At 35.0% G+C, this 23,994-nt stretch overlaps 1 protein-coding gene across 1 annotated transcript in view; it reads left to right on the top strand.

Moving 5' to 3' along the window:
- WWOX (WW domain containing oxidoreductase) overlaps positions 1–23,994 on the top strand; it is a 1,243,064-nt gene that overhangs the window by 515 nt on the left and 1,218,555 nt on the right. The window contains exons 2-4 of the mRNA XM_036750184.1: positions 10,080–10,144; positions 11,465–11,522; positions 13,930–14,108. Coding sequence (XP_036606079.1) covers positions 10,080–10,144; positions 11,465–11,522; positions 13,930–14,108 — 302 coding nt within the window. The remainder of the gene's footprint in view (positions 1–10,079; positions 10,145–11,464; positions 11,523–13,929; positions 14,109–23,994) is intronic.

Below are 23,994 nucleotides of genomic sequence, written 5' to 3'. Positions count from 1 at the left end.
CCTGCGCGACCCTCTCATCCCCCTCCCACCTTTACGCACTCCTGCGCAGGGAGCCCGTGCACACTTGTGCAACCTCGTGCACATGCCTACATGACTGCTCATATTCACACTCATTTACACACACTTGTGCACAGTCAGGCCTCACACTTACACGCACTTGTGCACATACCTCTGCAACTGCTCTTATAGGCACACACATACTTGACGTGTAACACGAAGGGGTCCTCTCCAAGTCTGTGATTTGGTAATACAGCTTATGTTCTTACTCTCACTGATACATTCTCATTCACTGCTCCCTCACAGAAACTTCCTCCCACACAGTCTTACACACAATTCTACATGATAATACATTCATTCTCACAACTCTCACAGTGATCTGTGGACACTGTCATAACCCTTCACCCTGAAATTAACTAACGTTTCCATCCCACTTTGCTGTATTGCCTAACTTGAGCCTCAACAATTCTGTGGGGCTGAGACTACAAACATTTTTTATTCTCATTTTACTGGTGAGGAAACAGACATACAGTGGTTAAGTGATGCCCAAGGCCCGGCACTCTATGCACTGAACCTTCTACTTTGTGTAATACTCTCTTGGAAGAGATACAAAGATAATTTAGAAGTGATCTCAAAGGACCTTATTAAATGTCTAGCCAAATTGTCACACACATTGTCAAACTGTCGTATAACATCATAGAACATTGGGAGAGAGGGATCTAATCCAACCCCCTCCTTTTACAACAGAAATAGGAAGTGACTCTTCCAAGGTCACACGGTGGTTAGAAAATGGCAGAGCTAGGACTCTTAAGTCAGGCTTTCAGACTTCTTGCCTAGTCCTCTTTCTACTCTTCCACACTGATTTTTTTTCACACACCTACAACATCCCAGAAATGTTTACCAACCCACTTTCTTGAACCCATCTTGTCTTCTACCCCCACTTTGGTGTAGGAGGAAGGGAACCTTCTTATCTATATGAAAAGGGATTTTCAGAGAACTTTTGCCTTTTCCCCTCCAAGGGCAGCTTCTTCCTTTTCCAAGTCCTGTAGCCTGTCCCAAACTTAGAAAGAATTTCTTCTCTTTAAGTGTTGGCTGAAGGGTGATTTCTCTGGAATCAGTGAGGAAACAAGTTGCCCTTTGTGCCTCTTGGCATTGGATGTACTTACTAGAAGTCTAGGGGATATCTTCCCATTTTTTCCCAGTTTCTCAGAGTGGTTAGGGGCAATTCTTGCCATAATTAAATAATTTCCCTTATTCACAAGGATATTTTCTGTCAATGTTTTGGAATTCTTAGTGTGAACCTAAGTACTAAATTGGTGCTGTTTTTCACCCTATTATTTTATGTTGGAAGAATATTGTAGATTCTGTTCTCACAGTCCTCTAGAATTTCATTTGTCACCCTTTTATGATTAAAAAAATGGGGGGGCAGGAGGCATTTGGGGTTAAGTGACTTGCCCAGAGTCACACAGCTAGTGAGTATATGAGGTTGAATGAAGTCAGGTCCTCCTGCCTTCAGGGCTTGTGCACTATCCACTGCACCACCACTCCTTTACCCTTTTATTTTAATGTTAAATCATAAGGCGAGGGATGCAACCTGAAATTTAATTGAAATGGCGAATTCCCAGATGATGAAACTTTGTCTACCAATGCAGGTAAGCAAAAGTGAGGCAACTTGCTAGGGTTATAAAGTCAGTGTCAAAGGTGAGATTTGAATTCGGGTTTCTTCTGGCCTCTCTATGCTGCCTTTCAACCTAAAAAAGTCATGGGATTATAAAATGACAGTTTTGCAGGACCTTGGAGGTCATCTAGTCTAATCCTTTTGTTTTACAGATAAGGAAAAGGGCAGAGAGATTTGAATTGTCCAAGTAATAATTAGTAGGGGCAGGATTTAAATCCAGATTTAATCCTTTCTATTGCGCTCATGGTGCTACCAACATTTGTTTCTTTCAAGTAAAATTATTTTTTAAAACTCAATTCTGAAATTTTCCTGATTAGTTTGAGAGAACAGTACTAGTCAAAGACTTTTATAAAGGAATAAGAAACCCAGATAACACTTTGTAGCCACATAGTGGTTACATTCATCCTATCAAATGAAATAACTGTTTTCTGTCTTTAGAAGACATTATTTTTAGAACCTCCAGGTTTTGCTGTGAAAAGAACAAAAGAGTAATTGAAATAAAGATTTTTTTGTGAAGCCATGGTGACAGAAAATAGATCATTAGAATGAGTGTATACAAACATATCTTTCCCCCCAAACATTTTTATATTTGAAGTGAAACATTGTATCCTAAGTAGAGAAAAGGTAAACACATCTCTACTGATTTTAAGTATCTATTGATCTTCAAAACCAGGTATAAGTTGTGATGATGTTCTTTGTATCATTCAGTAAAAAAAAAACACCCCTAAAACATTTTGTTATTTTCATTTATCACTACAGTATTTCAGTGACAGGAAGTTAGCAACTCTTAGAACCTAAATGACATTGAGACTTGAAGTTGCCATAATAAATAGTAATCAGCCAAGTCAAGACTTGAACCCAGGCCTTCTGATCCCTGTTCCTTAGCTTTTCCCCAGTATATTAGCCTTCTGGTAGCAGGGTGTAAAGTGCATTGGCTTCTGTGTTGAAGTATCTGGGTTCAAATCTCTGATGCTACCAGTATTATTTCAAGTAAGTAACTTGGTCTCCCAGGGCCTCAGTTTCTCTGTGTGTAAAAGAAGGAGATTAGACTAGATGGCCTCTGAAGTCCCTTCCAGCTTCTAGATCTATGATCCTATGACTTGGTTTAGAGGTTTACCTTGGAGGCTTAGTACATGTGTGACTGCATAAATAATAGAGTACATTTTGCTCATCTGTAAAATTGGAGTAATAGCACTTTTACTAACTACCTGATATAGTTATTGTGAGATTAAAATGACATAATGTATGCCAGTTGTTTTATCTCAGAAAATGATGCTGAAATCTTAACTGTTTTTAGGCTTTTGAGATTTTTTTATAATTACAATTTTAATTTTTAACAATTAAAATTAATATTTTTTCTATTTATAGATTAAAAAACATTTTGTATATTATTCAGGATATATTTTCTGACCCAGGTCTGTTTTTTCCTACCCTTCAGGTTTTTAGTTGTGTGAAAATTAATTTTGATAATAGCCTAGTAAAACCACAGGTAGGTAAATCTGTTCCCAGAATAAATATAAGGTGGTCAAAGCTAACTACAAACAATTATATTTTAATTATCTGTTGTTTTTGGAGTATCTATGCTGCTACTCCTTCCCTTTGGTGGTTATATTGCTATTTCCATTTTACAGTGGAAGAAAACTATGTCTACTTAGCCATGGTTTTAATAGTTTGATTTTATAGGGGTTCATATGCAATTAGCAATTTAATTTTGACATGACAGCGTGCACAGATGGAGAGCTTTGCTTACCAGAAGAGAATACAAATGAAATAACTATAGGTTGACACTGAGTAATTTTAGCTCACATTCATGTCAGATAAATTATTTCTCCTTGAAAGCAGAAAGCTGAATATTTTTCTATTTTGAAATAAAATAACTACCTGGAGGCAGAAAATTGTGAATATTTTTTCTTGTAGAATATTTGCTGGGAAATAGAGAGAACAGGGCATTCTTCCTTGAGCCTCCCATCCTTTCTGAGTTTAATAACCTTTACCTCATAGTAGCAGGCTACTGCCCTCCATTTAAAATACACACACACACACACACACACAACTTTTTTAATATCTTGGTACTTGTTAATGATGATTGGATATGGTTGATTAATCTTTATCAACTCCTTGTGAGACTCTGGTCTGCTATTTTAGTGGTGACCTTTGTATTTTCATTTCCCATAATAAAATATTATATCCAGTGTATTTATCAGTATATCAGCATGATTTAGCCGTTGCTCTATTAAGAGTCACTCCTATCAGATTGCTTGCCATCTTGTGGACTGGGGAGGAGAAGGAGGGAGGGAGAAAAAAATTTGGAACTCAAAATCTTATAAAACTGAATATTGAAAATTATCTTTACATATAATTGGAAAAAATAAATACTATTAAGTGGGGAAAAAAAAGATAAGATTTTCAGGAAAGAAAAAATCACTGCTTAGTGAAATTATACCTGCAAAAGACTAAGCTTTTTAGGAGAGTATGTGTTACATTGAAATATCAGCATTATGTATTATCTTAAATTATGCTAACTTAACCCTAGGGAAAACTTAAAGGCATTTTTCATGTCTATAGATAATTTCTGATGATTCAGTGAAAATTTTGTTTAAAAACGAAGTACTGTGAATACTTCAGTGGATCTGTGATATTGGTTCAGGTTGCAGCCCATTTATGCCTTCTCATTTTTTTCTTCTCCATGCCCTATAGATCTTCCGTGGGGGATTAGCCTAATGTGGTAGAGCTCTTCTTTATACATTTCATGGATACCATTGTAGCACTTAAGCTTTTTGTTTGTTATTCCTTACTCTTGTTCTGTGACCAGCTCATCTTCTTTTTAGCGCACACATATCAGTGGTATCTTTTATGCTGCTTCTTGCCTACTAGCTCTTCATTGGAAAAATGCTGCAATCCTCTTGTAACTGACAATGCATTTAGGGTCATTTACAACTTTTATTCTTTGGAGAATGAGATATTCCAGGAGTCACAACCATATAGTATGAGTGGGAGAACATTTATGCTAAAAAGATGCATTTTGGGACTGAGAATTAGCTTTAGATCATTGAAAGCACTATGCCATTTTCTCAAGTCTGTTTTCTTCCTCCTATTTAGTTTTGGGCTCAACTCATTGTCCATTTGCAGTACCTGTCCACATACATGCACTGATGTACTAACTTAGTGGGCTGACCATTTACCTGAATGTCATGGACTGGATGGACAATAGGAACTTTTTATTCATTTAGTTTTCTTGAATTAAGCTGAACTCTTGTGTAGTCTTTGGCAAAGTCCTCTAGTGTTCTAGGTCTTGGTACCATCTAGGGAAGGCTTCTTAACCTGAGATCCATGGACCCCGAGGGATATATTTCAGTCTCTGAACTTGGATGGGAAAAAAAATTACATGTTTAATTTTACTAACCACTAACTGGACTTTATAATTTCCTTCAATTATGAATTAAACAAAGAGAAAAGGGGTCCACAGGTTTCCATGACACAAAAAAGGTTAAGAACATCTGAACCAGAGGATCTTACCATCTGCAGAGAATGCCTCTTCCATATGACTCATGTATATGACAGCCTCCATGACAATGGTAAATGGCCTTTGACTTTCATATATCTATTATTTACGTTGCTTAAAGATAACAAAGAGTCATTAATTAGTTATGTCTGGTTTCATTTATTAAAGAATCATACATGATGAACATATGCAGGAGGTTCCTTGTTAGAGGAGAGCCTTTAAGGGTGTTTTCTACTGATTCAAATACTTTTTTTTTGTTGCAGCATTTTATATCTTCTGTACTTTTCAGTCAGTTGTGTGAATGCAAAATGTTGTCTGTTAAAGAAAATTGCTTGTGCAAACCTGCCAGTTTCCTTCTCATATTTTCATCAAAGATGGCCTTAAATACATTTGTCATTATTAGGATAATTTCATAATGATGAGAAAATGGGCATAATGTTGTCTTGATTGCCTTATTTTGGGTAAAAATATTATCTGAGACTTTTTTTCATTTTTTTGGTGGGGGGATAGATCCCTCTTTCCTTAGTTATCTTTTAAAATGATTCCTAAGTGTTTTAAAGATTGTGCTTTGCTATGTACTTGATTTGGGTCCAATATCTCTTCCCAATCTCATTTCCATAAGTGCCTTGTATAGCACATTGGGGACTGGGGTGTTGTAAGGGTCTAATTGTGGGGTGTTCTCTTGTCAATGATGATAGAAATGGTTTATTACAGAAATGCTGACAAACCTAGTCCATTTTCTGTGTTGGTGGTCTTCTTGACAGTTTTATCTTTGAATGATCTTGGAATGATACAATTCATTTGGGCATCATTCCAAGCTTTCTGTAGACTTGTCTTTTTTCTCACTGATTTTTGCTATTTTATGGTTCATGTTGTTTGTGATCTTTCACCATCCTCTGTAGTGTTTTGTAAATGAGATTACATTCTAAACCCAGTCTGTGCTTAGCTTGCTTCTCTTTCTTCTTGCCAAGGAGATAAACTGCTGTCTAGGGTGGTTTCTTAGTTCTTCTAGCCTCCTTTTTGTTGTGATTTTTCTTCATCTGTTAAAATTTTGCAAGAAATAGTGATAGTCAAAAGTCATTGGCTTTGCATTGTTTTCTACAGTAATTTCCATTTTTTTGTGGGGGGAGGAGAGCATCTATGACTCATCATAAGCTGTTGCAGTTATGCATGTTATCTTGTATTTATCATCTCTTCTAATTTGGTATTGATTTTGACTTTTGCTCCAATTACTCAGTGGTCTGATTGTATACCAACTATTCATTCTTATATGACTCCTAAATCATTAAGTAGTTGTTTTGTCTCTGTTAAGATATGGTCAGCTTCATTTTTTTGTGATGCTGTTTAGTGTTCATGAAGTATAAGGTTCTAAGTATACATGTTCACCCCTGATATTCTTGGTTGTTCTTGCTGTTCACATGTTTTAATGTTCTTACTCATCATTTAGTTCAGTAGCTTTCTATTCAAATGGGATAAATTAGAGGTTTGATAGATACAAGGTTCAAATAAGCCTGTCAGAATCAAGAGAATCAATGACCTTGGAGATTACTTAAAGCAACTCTTACTTTAGAGATAAGGAAAGTGGGGCATAGAGAGGTTAAGTGTCTTGTTCTTTTCTGGACCAGTCCTTGAAAAAGTTGTCTAGACTTGCTGTTTTCTCTTCCTCTCTTCTCACTGACTCTTCAACCCTCTACAATCTGACTTCCAACTTCATTACTGTACTTGAACTGTAATCATTAAGCTCCTCTTGAAAGAATAAATTTTCATTATTGTATTTTTGCATTGCCTAAATTTTCCCCCATTTGCCTCCTCCTTCCAGAGCATGAAGAAAAACAGCAACCTAGAGAACTATCCCCTATAACGTAGAATTCTTTAAGAAAGAAAGAAAATAGAGAAAAAAAATTAGCAAAATTTATCAATACCTCCAAAAAAGCCCTACTCTGACAGCAGGTGCAATGTTCCACACTTATGGACCTACTCCTCCCCAATTCCCCCTGCAAAGAAGTTGGGAGAAGTGTCTTATATCTCCTTTTGTGCTAGTCTTGTTCTTTACAACATTCATATCCTTCTATAACCCTTCCAACATTGAGTATTTTTATCCTTTGTCATCTTTTTCAGTTTGCCAGATATAAAACCTCAGGGTTATTTTGATTTACATTTCTCTTATTAGTGATTTGGAGCATTCTTTCAAATAGTTGTTAATAACAAATTCTTTTGAGAACTTTGTTCATATCCTTTGATCACTTGTCTATTAGTGAATGGCTTTTGGTCTTATGTATTTCTGTTAGTTGTCTACATATTTTAAATGCCAAAGTTTATCTGAGAATTTTGATATTTTTTTTCCAGTAGGCTGCTTCCCTTCTTATCACAAATGTATTTATTTCATTGATGTAAAAGCTTTCCAATTTCATGTAATCAGAATGATCTCTTTTAAATTTGAATTGTCTCTAATCCTTATTTAGTTGAAAATTTATATCCTGTCTTAGCTGTGAAAGGTATATATGACCTGCTTCTCTTCTAAGGCTCTTAAGATATGATTTTTCAATATTAAGGCAGCCTATTTCATTTTGAATTTATTGCGGAGTATGGTGTAAGATGCTGGACTAAGCTTAATTTCTACCAGAGTTCTTTCCAGTTTTCCCGGCAGTTCTTATCAAATAGGTAGTTCTTTCTTAAATAATTTATGTTTTTGAGTTTTTTAAAAATTGGGTAATTGACTTCACCAAATGTCTCTTAATTGCCAAATTTGATGGGCTTTTCTCAGTCCTAATTCCTCTCAGCCCATCTGTTGCATTTGTGGACCACCCTGTCTGGGATGCTTTCTCCACTCTGGGTTTTTGTGACATTACCTCCTTCTGGTTTGCCTCTCACTTGTTTGACTGCTGGTTCTCAGTGCCTTTTGCTGGCTCATAATCCACATTACTCTCACTTAAATGGAGATTCCTTAAGATTCTGTGCTAGACCCTGTTATCTCGCTACATTTTTTTTGTCTTGGTAACCTTATCAGATGTCATTGTTTTAAATATTATCTCTATTCAGGTAACTCCCAGGTCTCTATATCCAACTCCAGTCTTTTCACTTAGCTTTTGTCTCATCACCAATTTCCTACTGGATGTTTTTAATTGGATGTCCCAGAGATATTGCAAACTTAATGTGTTACAAGTGAATTCATTATCTTTCCTCCTAAAACCTCCCCTCTTCCAAACTTCCCTATTTCTGCTGTAAACATCACCATACTTCCAGCATCCCAGGTTTTTCATCTCAACCTTATCCTGAACTCCTTACTCTCCCTCACCCCATATATTTAATAAATTTTCCAAATCTTGCTATTTCTACTTTTAAAACATCTCTGACATCTGATGCCTTCTTTCCTCTCATACCACTACCACCCTAGTTCAAGTTCAAAACTCCTCTTGGCTAGATTGTTGTAGCAATCGCCTAATTTGCTTTTCCTGCCTCAGGTCTTTCTCCACTCCAATCCATCCCACATGCTGGTGCAAATTAAGTTTTCTTAAGTTCAGATCTACCTGAAATGCAATTCCCCTACTTAGCCAACTCCAGTGGCTTCTTTTGGTTTCTAGGATAAAATAAAAATTCTGTTTAGCTTTTCAAGCCTAACACAATTTAGTCCCATTCTATCTTTCCAGTCTTAATGGACTTTATAGCCCATCCACACTCAGTCATCCAGCCAGACTGCCTTCTCTCTGTTTTTTTTTTAATGTAGGACACTCCGTATTCCATTTCCATGCCTTTGTGCAGATATCTTCTATGCCTGCAGTGAACATCTTCCTTACCTCTGCTTACAGACCCCCTCTTTTTCTCTATGATACAGCTCAAGCAACATCATCTTTTATTATTCCCCCAACTACTAGTATTTAGTAATACCTCAAACTATGTTGTATTTAACTACTTTGTAATTGTGCTTATTAAAGGCAGCTAGATGGGGAAATGTATAGAATGCTGGATCTAGAGTCAGGAAGACTCATTTTCCTGAGTTAAAATCTGGCTGCAGGCACATATTAGGTGTGTGACCCTGGGCAAGTCACTTATCCCTATTTACCTCAGTTTTCTCATCTGTAAAATGAGCTGGAAAAGAAAATGACAAACCACTCCAGTATCTTTGCCTAGAAAACCCCAAATGGGGTCATGGTGAATCAGACACAACTGAAATGATTGCATAACAACAAAATTGTATTTATTAGCTTCATATTTATGTTGTATATATTTTTATGTGTACTTCTCTTCCTTATTAGAATGTAACCCCATTGCAAGTGGATATTTTATTCTTTGTACTTGTATCCCCAGTGACTGGCATATAGTAGGTATTTAATAAATATTTGTTGATTGACTGACTTAAGTAGTAAGTTGAGAAGCTAAGATGTGAATCTAGCTTCTCAGACCGCAAATCCACTGTTCTTCCCAGTGTGAGTTTGAAATGTGTCCCTAATTTCTGATCCCTTTCTCCTTCTTCATGTTTTTCTCCCAAATAGTTAATCAATACTGCCTTTCCCCCAACCTAGTCTATTGATTCCCATTCTGCTTCAATCTGTCTTCCCTTGAGACTAGAACCTACCCTTTCATTATCTGCTCATAGTAAAGTGACATTTTTGTTTACTGGTTCTAGTTCCATAATGAAATAGGTATGACAGTATGGAGTCAGCTCTCTATTTATACATGAAAAAGTAATATTTGCAGCTGACCAGTAAAAAAAATTGTGTGAAAATTGACTCTTTGGCCATATTTTCAAGATGTCATTATAGGATTCCTTATCTTAGACTTAGAGTAGGTAGTAAAACCTGAGGTCAAAATTTAAAATTCCTCTAGAGGAATGGTTTTAGAGTGGTTTTTATTGCTTCTAAGAACTTATCCTTATTTTTAATTGTGTTATGGGTATTTTGACAGCCACACAGAAGAGAAGACACAATGGGAACATCCTAAAACTGGAAAAAGAAAACGAGTAGCAGGAGGTTTGTATTATTTGTTAGATTACTGAGCACATAGCTAAATGTACTAACACATAAAGCATCAATTGCACAATAACCCTGTCATAGGCAGAGTGTTGCCCAGACACTTGTTATTATAGCTATGAGTAGATTTTAGAAGATCAGAAAAATTGATTGAGCAAACTTTCTAAAAGTTGTAACTATCAAATTCCATTTGTCAAGCATTTGACTATATTAGCAATATGATAGTTGCTGAGGATACGTAGACAAAATGACAATCAGTTTTCTTTCAAGGACCTTATTCTACTGCAGGTGATTTATAGAATTATGGGAAAAGAGTAAATCATATTTTTTAGCTCCTATAGACAAATTTTAGTTATTTTTGAGAATATATATTTGCTTATCAAGACTATATTAAAATAATATGAATGTCATGTATTTTTATTTTATAGCATAACAATTACTAATGACACTTAGAATATTCATCTTTCAGCTTTTTTCACCCTATAAGCAAGAATTGAATATCTTTTATGTGCCTAGCACTGTGCTATGACCTGGAGGGGATATAATGAAAGCACAAGATAGATCCCCTGCTCTAAAGGAGGCTAATTAGTTGATGAGACACATATAAAAAGAGAACAGTATAACAGATGTTATGAGGCAGGGTATGAAAATTGGCTGTTGAGTAGTTTTGATAATAAATGGTATGAGTTTATGGGACAGAAAGATCATCTGGGTCCAGATCCCAGCAGTGCTACTTGCTATCTGTGTGATCTTGACCAGGTCACTTGGTTTCCTTTTCTGTAAAATGAAGAGATTGGACTAGATGACCTCTCAGGTTCCTTCTAGTTCTAAATCCTCAATCACATCCTGGGAGATTGTCATGGTTAGAAAAGACTTCATGGAGGAAGTGAGAGCTGAGCTGCACTTCAGAAGTTGGGTAGGAATTAGGTAATTGGAGAGGAAGTAGAACACTCTGAGTTTGTGGAACAAAAGAAATGTAATCTATAGTTGGCATTAGCCAAGACAAGTCTTATTTATAAACATGAGATAATTAGAGAACAAGTACCCAATAAAATGCTATGTTATATGTCATAGAAAACAAATATAATAGGAGTTTTGCTAAATGAATGATGGATGATGGAATCATCAGGGAAAGCTTTGTGGGAATAGGTAGGATCAGGCTTCTCAAAAGGGGGAGAGAAAATGGCATTTATTGTGGAGAGAGAATCAGCAAATGCATGGAGGTGATAATGAGCATTGGTCTTTTACCTTCTTACTGATATATGGAATGATATATTTTTTCTTTTTGTAAGCAGACTTATAGTCTTTTCTGTGTTTCAGACCTGCCCTATGGATGGGAACAAGAAACGGATGAAAATGGACAAGTGTTTTTTGTTGAGTGAGTGTTTAAAGATATAGAATGTAGTTATCTCAGTGCTTTAAAACCTGTTATCAGGCACTTTACCTTGAAGTCCATTATTTTTAATTGGTGAAAAGATGAAGCAATTATAAAACATCTTTTTTTTCAGGGTGGGGAGAGAAGTTTCTTAGGTTTTACGATTGTGATGTGAGTATTAAACCACATATGACAAATTTGTTCAAGCTATTTATTATGTTCTCAAAATAATGCAACCAACTAAATGTCCAAATAACTAATTAATTTAAAAATATTATTATTAACTTAACAAATACCAAATCAAATGAAGTTATATACATACAACAAATTAATCTTCAGAAAAACCTTCAACATACAAATCTCAATAAACTACGTATTATTCTTTCTATGGTTTTCATTACTTTTGTCTGCTTGCTAATCCTATTTGTGTTTTTATTGGGCTTTTATCAGTTCATGATCTGGCTCCTCTTTCTTCATTTCCTACTGTTTTATGGAATTTTCCCTATTACCTTATACTCCTCATATTGCAGGCTCTTAATTGCAGCACAGTAATTGTGTTATTCCAATTTAGCCAGTCATTACTCAGTTATTGGATCATACATGAATTTCTCTGTTTAGACAGATCTCTGTATGTTATCAGAAACTGACCTACTGAAGACCGTTTTTCTTGTGGCTCAGTTTCCATTCTTAGTGGCTAGAATAGGTTCTGAAACATCAGGGAGAACTAAAGGGAAAAATATTAAACACAGGTTGTTATTGTTATTTTTAACAAGTAGCAATTTAGATAGTTTTTTGTTTAGTACAACAGCTATATTTTAAATATATGTCAATACATGGTTAATGGTTCCTTCCAAATAGTTAAATGTATAAGGAATGAATCTTTTGATTTTATTTAGAGGTTGTCACATAATATAGACCCTTCCATTTATTCATGAGGGTTTTAAAGAATTGATAATGAAATCTAATCTTTTACTGTTTCATGAGGGTTTATAGTTTGACTTTTAAGAGATTTTTTGATTCTTCATATTTTGAAAAGAAATCTCACAAATGCATTTATACATATTGAAATAATTTTAAAATTTTTATTAGGATGAATAGTCATTCATAATTTCATATATCTAGTTATTAACTAATTTTGTAGGTTATTAGCTCATTTTCAAATGATCATTTGAAGGTTTATATACTTAATTTTAGTCAAGACAACTTGAAAATTAATTTTTATATTATAATAGGAATGTCTCATTTATATATAATCTCATAGTGATGTATAAAAATATTTTCTTCACAACTACCCTCTGAGGGAGATAGTGTAAACATCTAGTCCTTCCTTTACACTGCTACCAAATACTTGATAAACCATGAATTGCATAAACCTATATTCAAGGCCTTTCACAATCTTGTTTCATTCTTTTTTTTCAGTCTAATTCAGTCTTTCACTTGACCTATGATCTAGCCAAGCTGGGCTACTCACCAGTCTCCAATTTTGCCTTCTTTCTTCCACTTTTGTGCATGTATGCATACCATCCTTCATCTTTGGCACAGGCTGCTACCATCTCAGTGCTTTGTATGTAGTAGACGCTTAATAAGTGACTGTTTAATTGGACTAAAATCTTTTTTTTTTCTTTAAGGTTCAGCTCAGGGAGTTATTCCTCCATGCAGTTTCAAGTATAAGTCACAGGAATATTTAACAATCTGAGTTTTAAAAAATTACTGTCAATTTTATGTCTTGTGCTTCTCCACTGGATACCTGGCACATTAGTGAACACATAGTAGATGCTTAGCAAATATGTATTGAATTGAGTATAGGGCTATGTAGAAAGTCAGAACCACATTAGTACTATAGATTTTATAGTCATAGCAGCATAGAGTTTCAAAAAACAACCATTCCGAATGATGGCTTTTTAGTTCTAAAGGAGAGGTATCAAACATGTGGTCCCCAATACTCCTGATTGCAGCCTGAACCAGATTAAAATGTAATTGGGAAATATTTAGCAAAGTTAACAAAAATACATTAAAACATAGATAATGTTAGTATGTGATTTTCTGCATCAATGTGGGTCTGGAGGATCTTTATGTATGGTTTAGTGTATCTTGTTTCTATTTGATTTTGTTACTACTGTTCTGAAGAATCTGATTTTGAAGTGATTATTTCATATCAAAGCCTATTTTCCAAAAAATATTAAAGTAAAAGATTAGGCAGCTATTTTTCTAGGTAAGAGTGTAATTTTTTCAGAGGTCAGAAGAGGAACCAAAGGAATTTTGTGTCTTAAAGTTGAAAGAAATTAATAAGACTTTTGGTATGTAAAAAAAAATAAGGGTTTCCCTCAATAGTGAGAATATCTTTTGTTTGTATAAATGCCTTTGTTCACTGCTGTAGGTTAGCATGATTTTTTTCTCTCTTTCTTTGTAGCCACATAAATAAAAGAACCACATACTTGGATCCACGACTGGCATTTACTGTTGATGATAATCCGAAGAAGCCACCAACCAGACAGAAATATGATGGCAATACTACTGCTATGGAAATACTTCAGGGTCGTGATTTCACTGGAAAAGTGGTTATAGTCACTGGAGCTAACTCAGGAATAGGTAGGCCAGTATTCAAATTGATTGAGAATGCTGTAATGAGAACCACTTTCAAAAATTCTAATCATAATAAGTTTGGTGTAGTGACTTTCTTCTTCTAGGAAATTATATTTTTATATATTGTACTTGGACCTAATGTGTCATTGCAATGATGACCTTTCTTTCCAAAGCCCATAGTAGCTGTGTGCATCATCATGGGGGCCTGCATCATATAAGGCCTGAACCTGAAACTGAATACTCAGCAAAGATGTTGACTAGTTTATAGTTTAGGTGTAGTAGGTAACAAATTCAAAATGCAAGTTTTTCATCATCAATAAATTTGGTCTGTGCAGTACACAGAGAAACTAGATAATTACCTGAGTAGTTTAGGCAAAAATAAAAATATTTGTACTGCTGACCTGATTATAGTGTATAATGTTGGAAGGATACTGTTTTCTTTCTAAGGATATTACATTTAGATTTAAATTGACTGCTTTAGTCCTGATATCTTTCTTTTTACTTGTGATTTCTCTTTCCCCTGGAGAAACAGAGTAACTTGGGCATTTTGTGATGTAAGCATTTGGTGCTTTTTTTCCCACTTGGTGGTTACTTAGGGAGTGGCCCCATGGGTACTCTAACCTTGACTCTGCTATGCCTTGCAGGGACCTAGACCAGCAGTAGGTAACCTGTGGTCTTGAGGCCACATGTGACCCTCTAGGTCCTCAAGTACAGCCCTTTTACTGAATCCAAACTTCACAGAACAATTTGAAGTTTGGATTGAGTCAAGGGGCCACACTTGAGAACCTAGAGGGTTGCATGTGGCTTCGAGGAGGCAGGTTCCTCATCTCTGACCTAGACTATTAAAGCACAACCCATAGGTACTGCCTTGCTCTTTCCTCTACCTGACACGCACTTTCCTTTAGTTATAAATTTTTTTTCTGTGTATGTGGAAAATCTCCTGTTAGATGGGTCTATCGGCCTTTACCCCTCTTTAATCAACTTGCACAGTGATATTCTCTATCTTTCCCACCTCAGACACTTTTTATATTGTCCTGTCTGCTGCTCAGTTCAGGGTTCAGTTTTTGCCACTGTGTCAGCCTCCCAGAAAACATGCAGTTCTCTCTAATTAGCATATATAGCTTATCAATTGCATTTAACATACTTCATATTAAAAACCCCTTGAGTGATTAGTAGGTCCCCTTGGTCTTATTCTTGCTCCAATAATAAGGTTAAATTTAAAAGACCACTGTTTTCTTTGGGATAGGAATTTATTTTTTTTGTAAAATTTGGGGAATCCTTTTTCTTTCTTTATCCACCAGATTTACTTAATCATTTACTTAGTTATTACCATTATTTTGGTAGTGTTATTGGAAAGAAACTTGTTATTGGGAGTCAGGAGATACTGTTTTAGAAATCCCAACCATGCTACCTAATATTTGCATAATTTTAAGTAAGTTACTTCCCTCCATGAGCCTCAGTATCTTCACATATAAAATACATCTGTAAAATAGAGTTTGACCTAAATGATCTCTTAAGAATCCTTCTGTCTCAAATCTTATGCTTTATTATCTTTGGACTTTTAATTTTACATCTAAAATCATCAGAGAAACTTTTATTGTGACATATTGGTCTTTGTATCAAGAGCTTTCTTTACCTCAGGTTATTTTTTGGTGGTTGTAAAAATCATAGTTTTAAAGTTTCTACAAAGTAGGGCTTGCATTAATAATCATCTGCTTTGGGAATAAGCTACTTTCAAATGAATTTATAGACTGAAAGAATAAAATTAAGTTGTGGGGTCAGGGGCAGTGGGAGGTTCTCTACCTAGACTCAGGGCCCAAGCATAAGTCTGTGAGTGTTTTTACTTTTATTGGTGCCAGACTAAGTTGGGGGGGAAGGGGGTAGAGTGAGAAGTGTTAAAGTTCTCAGGGAAGGTGGGTGGTTCTGGTTTTTTCTCTTGTGGACTTAGCTGTAATTACTCTGTATGATTGCTTTAGTTTAGGGTTGAAGAGGTTTGTAGAAACTAAATAATCTACCATCTTCTTTCTCAGTCCTTATCCTCTTGATTTCTCTAATGTATTTGATACTGTTGGCTTCTCTTTCCTCCTGGATAATCTCTCCCTTCTGTTTTTTCCTTCTATCTGTGTAAATGCTCTTGTGCAGGTTCTTCATCAGTATTATGTCCCTGCCATGGGTGTTCCTTAATGTTCTCTTCAGTGTCCACTTCTCTTTCTATGCTCTCACCCTTGGTAACCTCATTATCTCCATGGGTTTAATGATCAGATCTATGTTGATTAGTTGATTGATTGATCCTGATGGTCACATAGCTAGGACAAAGTGGGTAGGGAGAAGAGGGCAGTGATGTATATTGGCTAACCAGCTGTACCCTCAACCACAACTAGTTGCCCTGTAAGCTCACTTCCAGCTTTAGGATTATGTTTTTGCATGGACAGTAAACCTGAAAAATTGAGTAGCCAATAAAAACTTTCCTCCTAAATCACTTTCATAATTTAGTCATGATGAAAATTCCTTCTAACTTTTGAACTTTTAAACTGTGGGCTAAGAAAAATGGTTGGGAATTAAATACACAAATCTGACTTTGATTTAGGCCCTGAGGACTTATAAAAAAAATCACACTCTTTCTTTCATGTTAATATAAACAAGTCATCTTAATATATGCCACTAAAGTGCAGTCATCTTTACGTAATCTAATACATATTACTGCTGTTGATTCCTTGTGTTTTTAATAGCAGGCCTTTTGATATCGGAAATAATGTTATGAAAAAAGACATCCTCATATCTAATCTTCATGAAGAAAAGTGAGGGAGAAAATAGTACCTTTCTGAATTTTTCACTAAATCTATAGATTTCCATGTAAAGTATCCCCAAGGGCATTTTGTTGAAATGGCTAGTCATGGATTTAGGGAATTGGTGACCATCTACAAAGCTTAATTTTCAAGTCACCAAGATTCCATGATAGAATTTCTATTTAAACATAGCATGTTACCATATTCTTCTTTATGCTTTCATTAGTCTTAGAGACTGAATAGTCAGTGTCTTCTTTGAATTCCACAATTTCCACAGAAATTTTCTTCCTATAGAGAAATAGGCTCATTCTTTAGATGTTTTTTAAGCCTTATTTCCTAATAAGTATTCTCTGTTTTTCCTTCAGACCTTAATTTTTGTTTTTCTTTCTCAAATATAGCTAGAGGTCCCCACCAAGCACTCCACCCTAAGTATGCCGTTATCTTTTAAAAGGTATTTTGAAATATCTCTGAACTTCAAAATCACTCATCATGAGCTCTTTTGGGTAGCATATTCCAAAAGAAACTCAGGCTGGCCAGTTTACTGGAATCCTAGATAGAGAGAAGTGAAGCTGAATCAGCCATCATTTTTCCCCCCCATTTGTATTTTTTTTTTTGGCAGGACAATTGGGGTTAAGTGACTTGCCCAAGGTCACACAGGTAGTACATGTGTCAAGTGTCTGAGGCCGGATTTGAACTCAGGTCCTCCTGACTCCAGGGCAGGTGCTCTACTCACTGCACCACCTAGCTGCCCCTCCCCCATTTGTATTAATAGACTGTAGAGCTATTGTGCTACACTAGTTAAGATTCTGGGCTTGGAGTCAGAAAAACCTGGATTCAGATGTTGTTTCTGACATATATTAGTGGCTGTAAGTCATTAATTCCTTTAATCCTAATGTTTGTCAGGCTTTATCAAACCTCTAAGTGTAAAAACCAAAAAACTCTCTAAGCATAATATAAATGGTAGCTCTTATTACTGTCGGAAGCTGCCTGGCATTGTGGATAGCAGGCTGGATGTGGGGTCAGGAAGACCTCATATACTTAGGAGCTTCATTGTCATTGGACAATCACTGAGCTTTTGTTAGAATCACTTTCCTCATCTGTCAAATGGGGATAATGAAGTCTGTGTTTTGTTTCAAGATGAGTAGGTATATAAAGGCCAAATGAAATTATATATGTCAAGTACTTTGGAAACTTTAAAGAGTGACTTAAATGCAAGTTATTATTATCTCATAAGTCCTAGATGGGGGTTATTAGGGGCAAGTCCTATACCGAGACTTCCTCATACTGACAAAATGCTATACTTTGAATATTAATAACTTATGATTCTGGGTATTGATGCAATTCATTTCTGCTTAAGCTAGTGGGAATGGGGAATGTGTTCTTTCTTTTAAAAACGCTATTCAGAAAATGCAGTAAATGGGGTAGTAAATTGGGGGAGGGATCTTCTGCTCTTAAAATAGCAATTTCCAACATTTTTGGAACTTATGACTCTGTTTTTATACTGTTTCCCTCTCCCTTCCCCATCTCCTGTCCTAAATTAGTAACACAAATTTTAAACCTGAGGCAAGCAATAAACCTGAGGTAAATACACGTGTATGTACACACACACACACACACACACACACACACCCTACACACACAGTATGTATTTGCTAAACTAAATTTTTGTTGTTGTCCTTTGTTTTTCGTATCACTTAAATCTCCTAAAATTTACCTCTCCTTTCTCCCTCACAGAGAGTAATCCTTTTATAAAGAATATAAAAGTAAGAAAAAAAGTTCGTTTATACTAAACAATGCGTTGGAAAAACCTGACGTTAAATATAGTTTCTCACACTCATAATGCCCATTCTCTGCAAAGAAAGTCAGGTAGACGTCTTCTCATTTTTCTTTTTTTGGGCCAAGCTTGGGCATTACTGTTTCACAGCATTCGGTTTTGATTGTTGTTCTTTTCGCTTGCATGATTTTACTCTTTGGATATGTTATTTTCCTGTATCTTCTGTGCTTCAGTTTGATTAAATTTATTCAAGTCTTCACATGCATGCTTCTCTGTATTCAACATGTTCTTTCTTTCAACTCAGTAAAATTACATTGCATTTGCATACCACGACTGGTTTAGTCTTTTCTCAATCAGTGAGTATCTACTTTATTTCTATTTCTTTGCTACTACAAAAAAAAGTTCAAGTATGGATATTTTGGTATATATGAGACATTTCTTTTTATCATTGACCTCTTTGGGTCATATAGTTAGCAGGGGGATCTCCAGGCCAAAGGGCATAGACATTTTAATCACTTTCTTAGCATAATTCCAAGTTGTTTTCCAGAATGGTTGTACCAGTTCACTGCTCCACAAAGGTATTGAAAATTCAGGTAAATTAAAATAATTAGATTTTAAAGGTTTTATTTTTTTTTGAGGATTCTGTGACATACCTGGAAAAACACTGAGATGTCATTGAACAATTTGAGAATTACTGCTTTTGAGACAAAGTAAATATTGTGCATCTTTAAAGAAAAAAATTTATTTTAAGAAATTGTAACATGTAGTTGTTTTATAATGAACGTTTTATTTAGTTCACTTGCACAGATCACTTCAGGAGCTAAGATATATGAAACTGGAAATGTCATTTATGGATCTTATTGAAATAATAAATTTCATCCTCTTGTTGGCATATAAAATGGGAGATTTGGAGGGGAAAAAATTTGTTATATAAAAAATACAGACTTTTGAACTTTTTTTGCAATCTCTTTCCAAGCCATGTTAATAGTTAAAAAAACATACTTTGTATAATAGCATGCAAATACTTAGAAACATGAGTGAATCTATGAACTGAGTTACATTATATGTAATATAATGCATAATACATCCTCTACATCAGAACCTCTCTACGACTTCTGATTCGGTACAGTTCTCATCTAGATCTTTCCTTAAACCATCCATAGAGGATCCACTGAGTATGTTGGAAGTTTTATTCTAGTCCTTTTAATTCCTACCATGACGATTAATAAATACTATTTTTTAAGCACAGCAATGGGTTTATACTGTTGCATATTTTAAAATGATCAAAGTATTTTTTTTTAATCAAGCATTTATTAAACTCTTGTTATCAAAATAGTGTTAAAAATACAGCTCGTCAGCACTTAAAACAATCCAATTAGCCCTGAGCTACTTTTATAACTTAACGTAAGCCATGAACACTAGTTATTTGTTAGTACTGTGATTACACTGAGTAAAATTAATTTTGTATTTGGCACTACCTTTTACCCTTTAACCCAGAAGTATATGGAATTTTAGTGACAATGAAAAAAAGCTTTAACCATAATCATTTCTTAGTATTTTTATTGTTATTTCTCCACTAGAGGGCTCTGTTGCCTTTTGAAATAATTAAACAAAAGAGCAGAAAGCTTAATATAGTTCTTTTGGGGTGTGGGTGTGTGTGTGTGTGTGTGTGTGTGTGTGTGTGTGTGACTAGTACATTGCACTAAGACCATTTTAGGCCTTAGAATTTATATTGAAAAACCTTGATGGTATTGAGAGTTGATTTTTTAAAAAATTACCTGGTTGCATACAATTTATTGTAAATTAAAGCTACATTAATGCTATTTGCTTATAATAGGAGTTAATGTGTGCTTGGGAAGTAGGGGAGGAGCTTGTGTAGTTTTTGTTAAAACTGGGTACTGTTTACTTAAGAAAACCGCATGAATCATTTGCTGTAACTAGAGAGAAAGGCATAGGGGTTGAACCTGTGATATCACTGTAATAGGGAACTGCCAGGTTGAGAACTCATTATATACCAAGGCAGGTGTAGGTCAGTGCCTTCTGTGCAGCTCAGAGTCTTAGAGAATTTCCTAGAACACTGAGAGCATAGTGACTAGTCACATGATCTTCCTGGCTTTGAAGCTAGATTTCTGTCCACTTACACAGATTAGAAAGAATCATATTTAAATAGCCAATGCTCCAAACATTAAAGTTTAAAGAAATTAAATCCTGTTTTAACTGTACCACTAAAATATGAAGCTATCCTAGTGAAAATTTTGGGAAAAAAACAAATTTGCCTCAAGATTATGGAATTTTTGTCTTTGGGAACTAATTATAGCTTCAAATCCTATGCTACTTCCCTCTGAAGCATACAATATATATTATATATGCTAATATATGTTATAATATTATATTTCCAGTTTTACTCCTATACTTTTGAAAAGTTTTTTAAAAAGGTTAAGTATTTTTAACATTACAAAATTTTTAAATCAAAATAAAGGTATTTTGGTTAGTCATATAAAAAGATTAAATAGCTTAAATGCATTTAAATAAATTGTTAGAACTACAGTACTACTCTGGATATTGTTAAATTTTACCCTAAGATATATGCTTATTATTAAGGTTCCTACTACCATAGGATATTTAAAATAGACATCCTTTCTGTCATCCTTTTTACAACATGTACTGAAGCATTAGCATTTAAATGCAAAATGGTTTCTCAACTTTTTTCAGAGTGTCATTTGGGTTAATAGAAAGTTTTACTTGTATAGCTCTCTTAAGGTTAGGCTACATTATTTACATTTGGTCTACAGAAAAGTTATCAGACTAAATTTATTGGCTCTCACTAGCCCTAAGAACAATCTTACATTTCATAATATGTCTTTCTACACAAACATCCAAATGTGGTAGTGTTCTTATTTTTAATGATCCAGGAATTTTGAATTTTAATGTATAAAATTTTGGAGTGTGCTGATTAAAAAAAATTATATCTACGCAATGCTGTCTCCAAAGTTACTAATGATCTCTTACTTGACAAATTTAATGGCCTTTTCTTAATTGTGCCTTTGGCACTATTGATCACCTTCTTCTGGATAATCTCTCCTCTCTAGGTTTTCATGCTGCTGCTCTCTCTTGGTTCTCCTTCTATCTGTCAGACCGTTCCTTCTTTGTCTCTTTTGCTAGATCTTTAGCTATTTCACACTTACAATCTCTATGCTAGTAATTCTCAGGTCTACTTATCCAGCCCTAACCTTTCTGCTGACTTCCAGTCTCAGATGTCTACCTGCCCATTTGAAATCTTCAACTTAATGTCAGTTAAGTCTCATCTAAAGTCCCATCTTCTGTGAGAAGCCTTTTCTAGTCTTCCTCTATTTTAGTGCCTTCCCTCTGATACTATTCCTAATTTTTCACATATCCATATCTATATATCTCTACCTCCCATCTGTCTTGTTTGTACATAGTTGTTTGCATGTTGTCTCCCTCATTAGATTGTGTTCTCCTTGAGAGCAGGGATATTTTTGCTGTTCCTTGTAAACCCAGCACTTAACACAGTGCCTGGCACATAGTAGGCACTTAAACAAAAGTTGATTTGCCTAATTGATAAGATTTGCAGAGCACTTTTTTTACTTAGCAACTTATGTTGCTTTTGGTTTGTTGCTTGTCTAGATAACAGCTCTTTTCATGTACTTGTATCACTTAGTGCTTTTTAAAGAATGTCCCTTTTTGTCTTGTGCTTGACTTAATTTTATTGGATTCTTTGAAAAACAAACTAATATTCAGGCTAAATAGAGCATTTTTTCAGTGCTTAATATTATGTGCCAAGAACTCAGTGCTTATTATGTGCTAAGAACTGTGCTGAGTGTCAGTGCCATAAATGCAATTTTAAAAAGATAATCACTACCCTTAAGGAGCTTACATTCCAATGAGGGAAGACGACACATAAAGAGATGTAGGGGGAAAGGATGAGTAAGGCTGCTATGGACAAAGTGGAAAAAGTCTGAAAAATGAAGTGTGCAGCCAGAAATGAAGTGAGCCTGGCCTGGGCTCCAGGAACTCCAGAAACAGTACTCTAAGCTCAAAAATCCAAAGAGAGAGCCATAGTGTGGAGGTGTCTCTGGGGTGGCAAGGCTGCTGCCAGCGAGGAGTGGAGGTGGTCAGAAGTGAGCATAGTCTGGGCATCTCCTAAAATGGGGAGTGTAGTTATTTCAGTTTGCATTTATGCCATGAATATATTTTGAAAAGTATCAAATGAGTGTTTAGAAGAGTGATATCTCACCTTGGCTGCATGGATAGTTCAGTTCAGTCAATAAATCTCTAGTTATAGTACTAAGCCTCTCCTCTCACAACCCCCCAGTGTCATTCTTTCATCTTTAAACTAGACTGCAATTACTCACTTTTATCCTTTTCAGTGGGGTGTTCTGATGATTTAGGGAATTCTTGAACATTTATTGATTTATTAACAATTACATTAGATCCTTTAGTACTACCTTGCTTATTGTATTATAATTAATTTGAAAAATATTTCCTTCTCTCTCAGACTGACATGTTAAACATATGAAAGTTCTGTTTCTTTAAATAAAAATTCAATCTTGTCATTAAGTTCAAGTCTTGAGAGATTACAGTATCATTTCTCAGTTTGCTTCACTAGCGATTTTTATGCACATGAAATACATATGATGTCAGACAGTTTCAGTCCTGTATGTTGTCCCTCTGTTCCCTGCTTTCAGGAGAAGGTATCTAGGGTACTTAAGACTGTGTTTAGTGGTGTCTGTATCTCAAGATTGAAGAACAGGTAGAATATTAATGCTTTAGGCACAGCTAATTTTTTCCTACCTTTATTACCACTAATTCCAATTTGTGTTGAATAGTACTTTATACTTTCCCAAAGGAGTCTCTGCTAATATTTTACTTAAAATTTTTACGCACATGATCATTAGAGATATTGGTTTGTAGTTTTCTTTCTCTGTTTCAGCTCTCTTTGATTTAGGCATCAAGACCATATTTTTATGGCAGAAGGAATTTGACAAGATCTTTTCCTATTATTGTAAATAAACTACATAATATTGGAATTAATTGTACTTTGAATGTTTGATAGAATTTGCTTGTAAATTCCTCTGGACCTCAGTTGTTTTACTTGGGAACTCATTTATGTTTGTTTAATTTCTTTTTTCTGAGATGTAATTTAAATTCTCTATTTCATGTTCTATTAATGTGAACATTCTATATTTTTGTAAATATTCACCTACTTCATTGAAGTTGGCATATAGTTGAGTAAAATGTTTCTCCTTTATTTGTTGTCAATTTTGTTTTAAAAATTTTTGACTTTGGCAATTTGATTTTCCTTTAAAAAGTC

This window comes from Trichosurus vulpecula, chromosome 3, assembly GCF_011100635.1.
Source record: "Trichosurus vulpecula isolate mTriVul1 chromosome 3, mTriVul1.pri, whole genome shotgun sequence".
In the NCBI taxonomy this organism is placed as follows: Eukaryota; Metazoa; Chordata; class Mammalia; order Diprotodontia; family Phalangeridae; genus Trichosurus; species Trichosurus vulpecula.
Note: the sequence above shows the minus strand (reverse complement) of the source record. Positions and strands in the feature narration are given on the sequence as shown.